Genomic DNA, 15,411 nt, shown 5'->3' on the forward strand with positions numbered 1-15,411 from the left:
CAAGAAATCCAAACTGACCGCATTGACTTTTATTACTTGCGGTGTAGGCTATGGGACGTAGCAATCTTTGGCCGGGCAACTTGTGTCGTGGCCAAAGTCACCATGTAGCCCCAGCCTTAGGCCCTATTCACACAGAGTATTTTGCAGATATTGACCTGCCTGCACGTTTTTCGCCCGCAGCCATTGAGGATCAAGGAGAAAAAATGCTGCGAAAAATGTTTTTTTTGCCTCCCAGCCACCCGGGGAAAAAAAAACGCCTCTGCCTCCCATTGAAATCAATGGCAGGCGATTTCAACTGCTATTTGGTGCTCTGTGTGAACTGTGCCGTAGGGTGACGTTAGATGTGACGGATTCACTGCAGATTTTACCTGTGGATTTGCACAGGTAAGGTCTACAGCGGATTACAGTACAAGGCAAGTAAATGAGATTTTACAACTCTCATTCACATGCTGCAGAAATTTTGCACGGCAGATTTTCCAATCTTTGATATGTCGTTAAATGAATACCTTTGGGGGTCTAGCGGCGATTCACAGTATTAGGGTATGTTCACAGGCAATGTTTTCAGGCGTAATCCGGGCGTTTTACGCCTCAAAGTACGCCTGAAAAAACACCCCTAATACGCCTACTAACATCTGCCAATTGCTTTCAATGGGTTTTACTGTGTTCTGTAACCACGAGCTTTAGTTTTACGCGCCGCTGTCAAAATACGGCGCGTAAAATGACGGCTCGTCAAAAGAAGTGCAGGACACTACTTGGGACGTTTTTGGAGCCGTTTTTCATAGACTCTATTGAAAACCGCTCCAAAAATGGCCGTAAAAAAACACAGCGAAAACACCACGAAAAACGCGAGTTGCTCAAAAAACTTCTGAAAATCAGGAGCTGTTTTCCCTTGAAAACATCTCCGTATTTTCAGAAGTTTTTTGTTAAGTGTGTGAACATACCCTAACAGTATACACTTGAATGGGAGAAAGCTGTAATACTGTGAACCGCCGCTACAAGTGTGTCTGTGATTCACAGTGTGAGCAGTAATGGAAATAAAGGGGAAGCAGCGCTTGTATGAGTGCTGTGGCTCCTTCAAAACAGCTGATCGGCGGGGGTGCCAGGAGTCAGACCCCAACCGATCAGATATCCTGAGGATAGGCCATCAATTTTTGTGGACTGGAAACGTCACAACATCTGTAATGGTCAGATGGTGTCCGCAAACCAGCTTTGGAAAATTGCTCTCCAAAAGCCAGTTTGCGCACCATTCTTTGTAAGCTCCATCTTGCGCCCAGCGTGTAAGAAATGCGCACATATTTGGTATTGCAGAAGTTGCCAAATATGTATTCAGGTGTGTTTACCCAGTGGCATGCACCAGGTGTCAAAAACATCATCTAAATTCACATATTCACATTATTTTTTTATTTTATTTTTTTCATTTTTCCTTTCTTATATTTTTTAAGATGCTAAATATATATATATATTATTTTTTTACACAATATGGAAGCCCAATATGTTCTGAGAAAAACAAGACCAATTACATGTAGATTGGAAGAGTAATAGAAGAACAATTTGCTTTTAAAACGGCATGTGCTAAAACTCGAAAATGAGCCTGGTCAGGAAGTGGTTAAACTAGCCATACAAAGGAGGGATTAGCCGATTTGGTGATGATCTAATGTCCATGGGGAAAAAAGAATAATGCATGTTGGATTTGTACCACAGTATACCTTAGATTACAAACAAAATTTGACGGGAAAAAACTCTAGCATGTACTAGTATTCTCCATCAGATGGCGTATTCGATAATAATATCTGTAAATGCGTCACATCAGCAATGGGGGTGTTCCTGCTGATCTAGAAGTAGCGTATTATGTGTATTGTTAGGATTATTACCGTATATATCAGCCTCCCTTCTTGTAAACACAATACAATACATTTCTTTATTAAGAATTATGTGGGCTGAGAGTAAAAGTCGTTCAATATTGGTTCTGTGAGGTGTGTCGAATTCCTTTAGTGACCAAGTTTCCTTGAAAAGTACTTGTGGTTTTGTCTATAGGTAATCTATAGGGGTGACTAGGTAAGGGGTGTAGGGTAGAAAATGTACTATGTAAATGTAAAGGGTAGAAGTTGGACTATGTTTCAACAGATAGAAAGTTGCAAAGGGTGGCAAAAAAGGTAAACGCAGTTTGATGTGGCGAATATTATCACACTTTGTAATATATCTTGTGTCAAAATGGTGTCGCTGCAGCAGTTCAGAGGACAGCTTACATAGATGGCAATGGAAATAGCTCCATCTTTATTCTCATTTTGACAAGATATGACCCCTCTGAAATAGGCCATTAATGTTTGGTTGGTGGGCATCCGACCCCTAACAATCATCATAAAAGATGTCCCTGGTACTGCAACTGAGCCCCATTCAAGTGAAGCCACCACTATGGGTGCTAACCACCTACAATTAGCCCCTTCCTTTATTTTAAATTTTTCCTCCCCGTTTTCCAAAAGCCATAAAAAAAAAATTTCTGTCGACATTTGGGGCCTTTTTTTCTTTTGCGAGACTAGTTGTATTTTTTAATGACACCTTTTAATCTATCATATAAAAGTACAGGGAAACTTTTCAAAATTATTTTATGGGCTGAAATGGACGATGAAATGGTCCCACTAGGGGACCTGAACATTCGATCGTTGGTACAATATACTACAATACTTTTTACCTTCAAACTTCCAGGCTGCCATGACAACCATTGGTGCCAAGCAATAGCGTCGTGGGGGGGGGGGGGGAAATAGTATGACGGAGAGGGCTTCCCTATGTCTAACAACTTATGTGCAGCAATCGTTATTGACCGCGACATCTAAGTGGTTAAACGGCTGGGATCAGCGTTACCTTTGATCCCAACTGTTAGATCGAGGTGTCAGCTGGTGAGTTTGCTACATACACTCCCCCTCCAGACAATGATGTACATTTACATTGCGTTTCGGAAAAAGGGCTAAACTCAAATGCAGTAACCAGCTGATTCCTCCCCCCTTCCTAGTGGCTGCTGCAGTCACCCAGAATGGGCATCTAGAATTTTATCATTTAAAGTGAACCTATACTTTCCAAAAAATGTTGACATGCCAGAAGGTCTGATCAGTAGCGGTCCGAGCACTGAGACCCTCACCGATCGCTAAAACAAAGTGGCAGAAGCACTCCGATGACCGCTGTGCTGCATCGTTTCTGCTCAACTCTGCTCGTCTTTCCTCAAAAAGCCGAGAGAGCGTTGTACGGCCTCAATAGAAAGTCAATACACTGCTTGAAACGAAACTGCACAGTGCTCACCTGAGCGCTTCTGCCAATTTCGTTTTAGCTATCCCGTGGGGGTCTCAGTGCACGGACCCCTACCGATCAAAACTTCTGACATGTCACTATGACCTGTCAAAACTTTTTAGTATAGGTACGCTTTAATGCTATGTCTATGCAGGGTATTTGGAGCTCTGTATCAGAAAAACAGCTCAGGTGACTATAAAATATATTAAGAAATTTAATAGCACAGAATGTTAAAACAACATTGTGTTAAAAGGTGGATATTCACTTTTAAGAATTTACACTTACATATATTAAAAAAATTCACACTCATCAATTCCCTGATATAAGTTTATTACCTTATTTGCTGTTTTTATAAGCAGGATTGATCTGAAGGTCAGGCAGTGGTGGAAACTCAAATATCCCCTTATTGCCCTGCATATCCATCAGCAGAATAGAGACTGCTGCTTACAACAGCCTGCACTCTGCCCATGACAAAGAAGACACCAGCTGTCATAAAGCAGTCTGTGTCTGATTACAAAGTGACAGCTTCCCTGCTTTATTATTGTATTTTCCCATTCATAATGGAAGTAATATTTTAGGGAATTGCTGCATAGCTAAAGGTGAATTTAACATGTAAATCTAACCAGGGGCCTGAGGATAGCCAAAGTCCCTTCAGCCACATTGGAAGGCGCAAGTATTATAAATGGCAGGTGGTGGGTAGCGATCCCTGTTACAGATCTGGCACTAGGGCCAAGGAGATTTAAAGGCATTGTCTGGGTCATACTGATGACTTTTCCACAGCATAGATCATCAATATATGATCGGAGGGGGTCCGACACCCAGACCCTGCAGCTCTCTGCTCCTATTCAAATGAATAAGAGCAGAGTTGCAGTAACCAAGCACGGCCACTATACAGTGGTCAGAGCCATCTGCTTCTGGCACTGACTACTGCATAACTTCCGGTGCCGGAGGCAGCTGATGGGTGCGGATAGGTCATCAGTATGAAAAACCTCCCCATGAGCAGACAATCCCTTTAAGTTACTTCCTTGTTTAAAGAATATTATGTTGTAAATAAAAATTCAACTTATTTTTTTATTTTTCTTCAATTAAACTGCAGTATTGTCTTTATTCTCCTTTTCCAGAAAAACAGAGAACCATTTCATCTAGCGGCTGAGAAAGGACATTTGAATATGATTAATAATCTGCTTTCTATGGGATTATTCACATCTCAGGAAGACAAGGTATAGTATTGCTCGAAATTGCCTTTCATTGACATAAAATTGAATGACATATGTCATGGTGACAAGACAATGTGTACTGCTGCCTTTGGAGGTTGCTTGAAACATTCCTTTAAATCATCTAACAAGTTTTTCAGGTTCTTTCATTACCATCTCCAACCAGTGCTGAAGGTGTGGGTTCAGTTCTTATAAACATCTAGAAAAAAATACTTTTACGGTCAGTTCTCACATATCGTAAACACTGCAGATTTTCCGAAACAGAGTTTGTTGCGGAAAATCCGCATCATAATACAGTAGCAGCAAAGTGGATGAGATTTGAACAAATCTCATCCAGACGCTGCGTAAATGCGAAGCGAAAAAAACCGCACAGAAATTGACCTGTGGTGCAGCTTTTTAATCCGCAGAATGTAAATTGTATTTGCGTAAACGCTGCATATTTGTTGTGAGTTTTCCTCATTGAATTCAAACGGGAGGTAAAATCTGTAACAATTAGCAGAAGTTGCATTTCCGCTGCTGCTTTGTTGCCGCAAAAAACACAAATTCGAAAAATAAATAAATCTTATACTTACTCAGAATTCTGTGTTTCTTCGTCCAGGCCGGCCTCCTGGGATGACGTTTCATCCCATGTGACTGGGTTGACTGTGATTGGCTTTAGTGGTCACATGGGATGAAATGTCATCCCAGGAGTCTGGCCTGCAGGACAGCAGAGGGACGCATCGCTATGGCTACGTAAGTATGAATTTTTTAATAAATTTTTTAGGTGCAGTTTTCCGCAGCGGATATTCCGGTCGAAAAACTGCACCACAATTTGGTGCGGTTTTTCATCCGGAATTCCCTGTGGCGCACAGGGCGGATATGCTGTGTGCTTTTACGGAGCAAATCCACCCAGTGTGAACTCACCCTTAAAGCGAATCTGTCACCAGCATTTCACCTATTGAACTTTACTCCCCCGTTGCTGCCCGCTGCTGTCAAAAGTTCATTGCCATTATCCCCCTCCTAAACTTCTCCGACCGTAAATAACGGTCTACAAACATTTTGCACTTTTATAATCCGGCAGTCTTGTTCGTTCCTCTTCTTATGCCGGCCCACCGCCAAAAACTGGCCTGCCCTGAATGCGGAAATCTCTGAATGTGTAAATTCTTCCCTGCTTTGTCCGGGCCTCAAATCTAGTTACCGTACATTTCGTGTGTGCCGGTGGGAGTCGAGGAGCTGTCAATCAAAAGTAACTCTGAAAGGCTTGAAGAATGAAGATATGACTCTTTTAAAACGAAGATATGACTCTTTTATGCTCATTAGCATACTGCACGGGAACACTAAAAAATGTAATACTAAAGGTACAGAACCGACTAAGAAGATAATTATAGGTTACATAAAAATGATTTTCACCCACTACCACCAGGTATTGCTGGTGACAGGTTCCCTTTTAACGTTTACGTTCACCTTTGATGACTCTGTACCAGGACTTGTGAAATGTGTTCTACTGGGGCCTCATCAGTCATTGAAGTCCATGATAGAATTATATTGCTCAGTCTCAGGGCAGGTTCACTTATTTTTTGGCAGAAAAATACGAATCTGATTTCAAGAGAAAACAGCCTCTGAAATCCAGGTGTTTTTGGAGCAGAATTTCAAAGCATTTTTGAAGTGTATTTTCAAATTATTTTGGCATTGTCAATGTGGAATGTTAAAAATCTGCTTAAAAAAACGCCTCAAGAAGTGCACTTTTTTTTTCTAGGTGTATTTTTCCATGACGTTTTTTCCATCAGCAGCGTAAAATTTTGCCTCCTATGAACTACACAGGTTTTTACCATTAAAAACAATGGAAGGCTGTTTGCTGTTTTCAAAGTGTATTTTGGAGTGTAATACGTGCGTTTTACACTCTGAAATACATTGGAAATCAAGCTGTATCAACATGCCCTAACATTCACTTGCCTCCTGAATCCAGTATAAGGACCCATGCACACGAACGTGCTTTTGCGGTCGCAATTCCCCTGAAAATCCACGGGAGAATTGCGGCCCCATTCATTCCTATGTGGCCATGTACACGACCGTGGTTTCCATGGTCCGGGCTAATTGAAAATAATGGCCGCAGCCATGTGCACGGCCCGCGATTTGCGGGCGGCTCGCGGCTGTCACTCCGTAGCCAGCCGACCCGAAAATCACGGCCATGCACATGGCTACGGTCTTGTGCATGAGGCCTAAGGGTATGTTCACACGTCTTATTTTCAGCCGTTTTTCGGGCTGTAAACGCCCTGAAAAACAGCTGAATATACGGAAGCTAAACACTTCCAAACATCTGCCCATTTCAATGGGAAAAACTGAATTTAGATCCTACGGGCCGTTTTTTTACACGGCCGTATAAAAAAAACGCCCCGTAAAAAGAAGTGTATGTCACTTCTTGACCCGTTTTTTGGAGCTGTTCTATATTGGGTCAATAGAAAAACAGCTCCATGAACGGTTCAAAAAAACGCATCAAAAAACGCCTGATGCATAAAAAACTGCTGAAAATCAGAAGCTGTTTTCCCTTGAAAACAGCTCCGTATTTTACAGACGTTTTTTGTGTAGCGTGTGAACATACCCTAAGCAGTCAATTATGTTGTTAAAACTTATATTTGAATAAAAAAAAAAATACTGACTCACTATTTGTAGTTATTTAGCAGTTGACAGCACTTGAGGTTCAGTAGCTTCAGCTGCTTCGTTCTAGTGATCGGTGGGGGTCTCCGTGCTCGGACCCAGGGGCGTAGCTAGGGGGCAGGCGGAGCATGTGCCCCGGGCGCAACTTAGAGGGAGCGCCAGCGCCACCTCCTCCTGCACTATAATTGTACCTGTGTCTATAGGACACAGGTACAATTAGAAGTAATGAATGGCCAGGTACGTTCCGTTCCCAGCTAATTCAGCGCTTTTGTAACAGTGAAGCGACATCGCGCTTCCGTCGATGAAAGGCGCTGACTGACAGGGAAAGTCATCCTGCCCAGCCAATCAGTGCCTTTCATAAACACTTCGTTCAACCCCCAGGAGACCTGCGCAGAAGAGAGCAGGTCTCCATTGCTGCCGGCCGGCGTGGGAGCGGGATTAAGGTGAGTTTGAATAGTTTGTTATTTTATTGTAATAAAAAAGTGTGCGGCTTTATCTACAAGGGGGGCTTTATCTACAGGGATGGGCTATATCTACAGGGGGGGCTATATACAGGGGTGGGCTATCTATGGAGCACCATATACAGGGGTGGGCTATATCTACAGGGGGGGCTATATACAGGGGTGGGCTATCTATGGAGCACTATATACAGGGGTGGGCTATATCTACTGGGGGGCTATATACAGGGGTTGGCTATCTGTGGAGCACTATATATAGGGGTGGACTATATATAGAGCACTATATACAGGGGTGGGCTATATCTACAGGGGGCTATATACAGGGGTGGGCTATCTGTGGAGCACTATAGGGGGAGCTATTTGTGGGACACTATATACAGGGGTGGGCTATATGGGGGCACTATCTATGGGGGGCACTATCTACCAGGGGCTCTGTGGCAGGCACTATCTACAGGGGGCATAGTGTGTGTGGGACACGGTGTATGGTACTATTATAATTAGAGGTGCAGTGTATGGCGCTATTATATTTAGGGGTGTAGTGTGTGGTATAATGAGAACTTTATCTTTATTTATAGGTGTAGAAATGTTGGAAAAGTGAGAAGCTGAAGACATCTGAGCGGAAAACTGCAGAAATGGTCAGTGACCGGGAGAAGTCATCATAGAGGTCTGGATAGGATGGAAAAAAAAGAACTAGAATCTGAGACGTCACCGGTGAGTCACTTAATGTAAATGTTTATTCTGTCTCTTTTTTTTTTTTTAAAAGGTTTTCTTTATTAACTTTTTTCATAATACAAAATGTACAAAAGTGCAAAGTTGCACACAAAAACAAACAGAGCTTACTTACCAACCAAACTAGTTGGCAACAACAATCATCACAGAAAATAATACAGTTACAATGCAAAAACCAGTATGTACACTAAACGAATCACATGAGTATATTAGTTTTTTGCAAGGATAGGCTCAGTAGGTGATCATTATTATTGCCCGAAACAGGCAAAACAGACATCCATTCATACATCATTCACACATGTGAATTAGACAGCAGGGTCCGATATCTCCATCCACCTAGCCCATATCTTCCAGAATTTGTCGGGGCACCTTCTGCTAATGTATAACTTCTGATACAAGGGTATATACTTATTTACCAATTGCAACCAATGTTCTAGACTAGGACACACCGTGGCCTTCCATTCCCTAATCATAATCTTCCTCGCACAGAACAAAATAAATCTAAAAAATATTTTGTCATAATAGCCTTGTACTATCTCATTTATAATGCCCAAGAGGCACACCTGAGGAGAGAGAACCTGGGGAAAGTCAAATTTATCATGCAGAAACTCTACAACCCTTGACCAGAATAGCGAAATCCTAGGACAGGACCATACACAGTGAAGGTATGTGCCAACATCCGACTGACACCTAAAACAGCTATCCGACCCGGAGGCCCCAATTCTCTGAAGTCTAACCGGAGTGTAGTAAATTCTGTGTAAGAACCGCGACTGTATTAAAAAGTCTCGAGCACTAATAACTGAATCAAAGAATGAGAGCTCTACCTCCCTCCACTCCTCCTCCGACAAATCAGGGATATCTCTCTTCCACCCCAGGAACGCCCTATCAAAGGGACGTTTTACAGAGGACAGCGACAAGGCGTAGGTCTGAGTAAGGGTCTTAGGAAGGTCCGGGGTGCCGAGCAGGTCCTCCAATCTGGAAAATCCCAAAGCTGGCATGACCGATCCAAACTGGGCCGAGCAGGCATGTCTCAATTGGAGATAATGATAAAAAGCCTTCCTCGAGACCCCAAACCTCTCCTCAATCTCAGAGAAGGAGACAAAACAACTGTCCACCGAGTATATTTGGCCTAAAAATCGAACCCCTACCCCAGCCCACATTGTCGCTCCCGGCAGGAACACCAGTTGAGGCAGCCATGGATTGTTCCATAACGGAGTCCTAGGGGAAACAGAAGAATCCACATCATCCCGTATAAATGCGCCTTCCTCCAGGCATTAGCTATAGTTTTTAACGGTAATGGTGCCCGACACGAGGATTTAAACCTATATAAGAAGTTGGTAAGACTCTCATAGGAGGACATGAGTGCTCCTGCCAGCGCCGTGGCCGCATTACTTAAGTCAATGTCAATCCACCAGTGAGCCAGCACCAGCTGCGAAGCCAAATAATATAGGTAAAGGTTGGGTGCCGCCATCCCCCCCATACTCCTTGGGGCCTGCAGAAGACTGAGACTAAACCGAGGCGTACCCCCTGCCAGTAAAACACACGCAGAATCCCTTCCAGGTGTCCAAAAAATTGTTTGGGCAAAATAATCAGACAGATATGGAGGAGGTAAAGAAATTTGGCCAGGTATATCATTTTGAAAAGATTTATCCTACCATATAAGGAGAGGGGGAGGTTCCTCCAAGAGTTTAGCTGCTTTTCAGTAGAGGCCACCAATGGACATAGTTTAAGTTCACGAAAACGTAACAGATTAAGGGAAATCCGTACCCCAAGATACGTAAACTGAGATACGACCTGCAACGGGACAGGGAGCCCCTGCCGGGAGCGATAGTCTGCACATAGAGGAGACATAACCAACTTGGACCAATTAACCGACAAACCTGAGAATGCCCCAAAAGTGTAAATCAGCTGCAGAAGCGAAGCCAACGAATGACCATCATCCGCCAAGTACACCAAAGTATCATCTGCATATAGGGATATTTTCTCAACTAGGGAACCTCCAGGAATACCAATAATTGAAGAGGAATGCCTAACTGCCAGTGCCAGAGGCTCAATCGCAAGAGCAAACAACAAAGGGGAAAGTGGACACCCCTGGCGCCTACCTCGACCCAAAGAGAAGGGTTTAGAGACATCCAGATTTGTTCTCACCCTAGCGACAGGCTGTTCATATAACAGACGGACAAGAGCAATAAATCCTGGGCCAAAATGTAAACGGGAAAGCAGTATCCAGAGATATCTCCATTCAACCGAATCAAAGGCTTAATATGTATCCAGAGAGAGAACAAACCCAGGGGAGGCATCATATTGTGCAGCATCAATATTAAGAAATAACCTGGGCACATTAATATCCGTACCCTTCCCGGGCATAAAGCCTGTTTGGTCAGGATGAATGAGGATAGTATAACTTTGTTTAATCTGGTGGCTAATATTTTGGCAAGTATCTTGGCAACTGAATTAATTAACGAAATGGGCCGATATGAATCCAGAAGAGTTGGATCCTTCCCAGGCTTTAACAACACCACAACTAGGGCCTCTCTCATAGATGCAGGCAGAACCCCCATCTCCAGAGCAACAGAATAAAGTTCCTTAAGCTTGGGCACCACAACCTCACAGCTATCCTTATACCAATCAGCCCCCAGTCCATCAAGTCCGGGGGTTTTTCCAGATGGCAACAACTGAATTGCACTAGTGATATCATCCTCTGTAAGCGGGCTGTCCAACTCCTTTGCCTGCGCATCAGTCAAGCGCCATAGGGGGAGGTCATCTAAAAAGCGCTCTCTATCCTCCGGAGGCCCACTACATCTGGAGCTATATAATTCAGCATAAAAATCACCAAACACTTTATTCAAGTCTTTAGGGACATTACATAGAGTTCCCGTAGAAGAAAGGATAGATGGAACAGAGGCACACGGGCGTTCCGACCTAGCCAAATATGCAAGAAGTTTGACATTCTTGTCACCAAACTTAAACACCCTTGCCTCCGTATGCAGCACACGCTTTTTTGTTTGTTCAACCTGTATAGTGTATAGTTCCCTCTGGACCCCCACCCACCGACTCTTCGTACCTGGACAGGGATCTGCAATATAGTCTCTCTCAGCCCTCTGACTCTCCTCTGTCAGCGACCTCTCCTTCTCTCTGGTCACTGCTCTACCCCTGGCGACCCCTGCCATAAAGGCACCCCTAACCGTAGCCTTATATGCATCCCACACTTCCAAACGGTCCGTAAATGAGGAATTATGATCCCAATATGAGTCATGAGATGCCGCCACCTCCGACCGAACCTCAGGAGAGGACAGCCAGGCCGGATGTAGTCTCCATATTCTGGAGTCAGCTGGGGGACCAACCGCAAATGACAAAATGAGAGCTGAATGATCCGAAATTCCCCGTGGAGTGATATCTATAGAAGTTACTGCGGGCAAAAGGTCTTGCGACGCCAGAGCAAGGTAAATTCTAGAGAATGTTTTATGGGCAGAGGAGTAATAAGAGTATCGTTTTTCAACCGGGTATTTCCAGCGCCAGACATCTGTCAGATGAAGTGTTGAGGACCAAGAGTTGAGGTGAATAGAAGACTGATCCGACCTTCCAGTACGATCCATTACTATGTCAGGGACCGCATTAAAGTCATCCACACATAACACTAGGCCAGCAGGGAACTCTGATAATTTCTGGGCTATCAAGTCCTTCAGTGCGGGATCCAGGGGCGGGGGAACATAGATATTAACTATAGTAAAATACGACCTGTGCAGTGAGCAGTGTATGATGACATAACGCCCAAAATGGTCACACGCTACTTTCAATACCTCCACTCTTGGCTATAAGAATAGACACCCCCCTAGAATATGAAGAATATGAGGAGTGATACCCTCTAGCTAGCCAAGCCCGCTTAAGGGCCAACATTTTTTGCCCAGTTAAATGTGTCTCTTGTAAGCAGATGACATGGGGCGAGTGTTTCTTCAGAAAATTGAACACAAGAAACCGTTTAAATTTAGAATTAAGCCCACGAACATTCCAGCTCAAGACCTTAATCAGAGCCATGGTACGCCTGAGGAGTAGAAAACAGCAGGAGGCCCAGAGCCAACATATGATGGGAATGGAGAGGAGAAAAATACACAAACATTCACACACGCAATCATTTCACACCACATATAACAGTACATTGAAGTACAATAAAAAGCAGACCCCAACAATCCCTATCAAGCACTAGACTTCTAGTGCAGACCTGTACCCACTAACTGAACTACAACTGAGAACAGTGGTCCCTGACTAAGCTAACAGCTATAACCGCAGCACAGCCCTGAGACCTGACCCCACTAATAGGGGAAAAATAGCAAAAGAATAAAAATTAAACAGTGAAGACAAGTGACAAAATGGTTAAGCAGTTCATCACAGTCAAATCACATAATCTCTCCTTGGTAACAGTGCAAGTACAACATGTAATTAGCAACCGAATCAGTACAGTAAATAATTTTCAAGGAAAGAGAGAGAGAGAAAAAAACATTAAAAACAAATATCAAATCAGACATCAGAGATTTCCCCAACAGGAGAACTCCGCAATCAGGGGGGGAAGTCTTCTCCTGGGGCCCGTCAATCACCCTTAGTTTAGCAGGGTATAACATAGCATACTTGTACCCCTTTTCTTGGAGCTTCTTCCTGACCTCGGTAAAACGCACACGCTGCTTCCGAATCGTGACAGAAAAATCAGGATAAATGGAGATCCGCTGAGAGCTATAGAAGATAGAGCCTTTACGCCTTGCTGCTTGAAGAATAGCATCTCTATCCCTGAAATGCAGCAGTCGCGCCAGCATAGGCCGAGGAGGGCCTCCCGGCGGCCCGGACCTAGCAGGGACCCGATGAGCCCGCTCAATCGTGAAAAATGCTGAAAACACAGCAGCATCAAAGGTATCCTTCAACCACCTTTCCAGAAAATAAACTGCATCTGTACCCTCCGACTTCTCCGGCAGCCCCACTATACGGATGTTATTCCTACGCAGTCTGTTCTCAAAATCATCAGCCCGCTCGACCGAAGTCTCCACTTGTCTCCTCAAATCCGCGATCTGAGCTGGAATAGGGTGTAAAGTATCCTCCACCTCCGATATCCTGCGCTCCGTTTCTGTAGTGCGTTCCCGCACATTTTGCACATCATGCCTCAGGATAACAAAATATTGGCGCAGTTCATCAACCTTCGTAACCAGAAAACCAACCCAAGAAAATATGATCGACTACAGCACAAATGTAGAGAAAAATACAAATGATTGTTTATTGGAATAAAAACATGAGACAGATAAAAATGGAACTAGGGGATGAGTCACACAGTAAAAAAGGACGTCTGATCAGTCAAACATGCCAGGTATGGATATTGTGTCCACGTATTGTGTAATAGCAAAATAGGAGTAAATGCATGTAGTCATATAAAGAGCCGTGTCTAATGGAAAACAGCACGGATATAATCAAGGTACATCAGATGACAACAGCACAAATCGCAGAGAGGTAAAAAAGCAGATGCCGATAGCTGTGGTAATTACAACATACGTATATACCATCAATAATAATTACAACTAGTTACCAATGTAATGTGCACCAAGTAGTGCCAGAAAGTGCTTGAAATCAGAAGATGACCATAAATGATAAACATAATGGAGCTATGCTTGCTACACAGGACAGAAAAGATAACACTACATACCAGTGGACATGATGGAAACAGGGATGAAACGTCCTGGCCCGACGCGCGTTTCCGGGGACCCCGGACGAAGGCAATCGCCGAAACGCGCGTCGGGCCAGGACGTTTCATCCCTGTTTCCATCATGTCCACTGGTATGTAGTGTTATCTTTTCTGTCCTGTGTAGCAAGCATAGCTCCATTATGTTTATCATTTATGGTCATCTTCTGATTTCAAGCACTTTCTGGCACTACTTGGTGCACATTACATTGGTAACTAGTTGTAATTATTATTGATGGTATATACGTATGTTGTAATTACCACAGCTATCGGCATCTGCTTTTTTACCTCTCTGCGATTTGTGCTGTTGTCATCTGATGTACCTTGATTATATCCGTGCTGTTTTCCATTAGACACGGCTCTTTATATGACTACATGCATTTACTCCTATTTTGCTATTACACAATACGTGGACACAATATCCATACCTGGCATGTTTGACTGATCAGACGTCCTTTTTTACTGTGTGACTCATCCCCTAGTTCCATTTTTATCTGTCTCATGTTTTTATTCCAATAAAGAATCATTTGTATTTTTCTCTACATTTGTGCTGTAGTCGATCATATTTTCTTGGGTTGGTTTTCTGTCAATTTCTGATCGACGCACCAAGTATATCTTGGTTACTTCGTAGGATTCAATATATAGTGCATCTATTATGGCCAGTAATGTTGTTTCATAGTTCATTTTGTTGATACTTTCTAGCACTATTTTCCATTGCATCCTATGTGTTGGTATTTTATCGGTCTTCTAACCTTCGTAACCAACAAGGATTGACAGGAGGTAATTGCAGACATTAATTCAGCAAACTTCGTATCCACATGAGAGGAGGAAACAGGTAGGTCTGGGAGGACTCAGCGAGCCCTCAAACAGTGATAAAGATGGGTCCGGAGAAGCAGGGGGGTGTTCAGGCCTAGTAAATTGCATTAGCTTGATTTTGGCCAGGGCAGAGCCAGAAGCTCCATCCTCCATATCATCTAGGGATTCTTCATCTGATGGGGGAATATAGCTGCCCTGTGTGGACCTCGTTTTCCCCTTTTTGCCAGCCTTACTGCCTCCCATGATGCAATCGGAGGGCTGCAGGGTATGGACGAGCTGGCTGCGTGTCAGAGACACCAAAGGGAGCAAGTCCACAAGGTAAAGGTGCGTGGTATCCTAGGGACCCAGCGCTAGGCCCAGAGCAGGGTAAGTAGTGCGCCTGCACAGCTATCTCAGTCCAGTGAAATACCTGGGAAGCGCTCTTTGGAAGGATCCTCCTGACTGCAACAGGACACCCACCACACACCGCAGCACAGCTATGCCGCTCAGCTGATCCACAGTTCTGCTGCCAGCAATCACCAACACCAGCCTCCGTCAGCCGCGACTGACACAGGACGATACTCCA

General features: G+C 43.8%; 1 protein-coding gene and 1 long non-coding RNA gene across 3 annotated transcripts in view; one reads left to right on the forward strand and one right to left on the reverse strand.

Moving 5' to 3' along the window:
* ANKDD1B (ankyrin repeat and death domain containing 1B) overlaps positions 1–15,411 on the forward strand; it is a 71,534-nt gene that overhangs the window by 22,607 nt on the left and 33,516 nt on the right. The window contains exon 6 of the mRNA XM_075854878.1: positions 4,401–4,499. Coding sequence (XP_075710993.1) covers positions 4,401–4,499 — 99 coding nt within the window. The remainder of the gene's footprint in view (positions 1–4,400; positions 4,500–15,411) is intronic.
* The window catches only part of LOC142745747 (uncharacterized), a 65,175-nt gene that overhangs the window by 14,556 nt on the left and 35,208 nt on the right, over positions 1–15,411 (reverse strand). The gene's annotated exons all lie outside the window — the stretch shown is intronic.

This window comes from Rhinoderma darwinii, chromosome 1 (assembly GCF_050947455.1).
Source record: "Rhinoderma darwinii isolate aRhiDar2 chromosome 1, aRhiDar2.hap1, whole genome shotgun sequence".
Taxonomy (NCBI): Eukaryota; Metazoa; Chordata; class Amphibia; order Anura; family Rhinodermatidae; genus Rhinoderma; species Rhinoderma darwinii.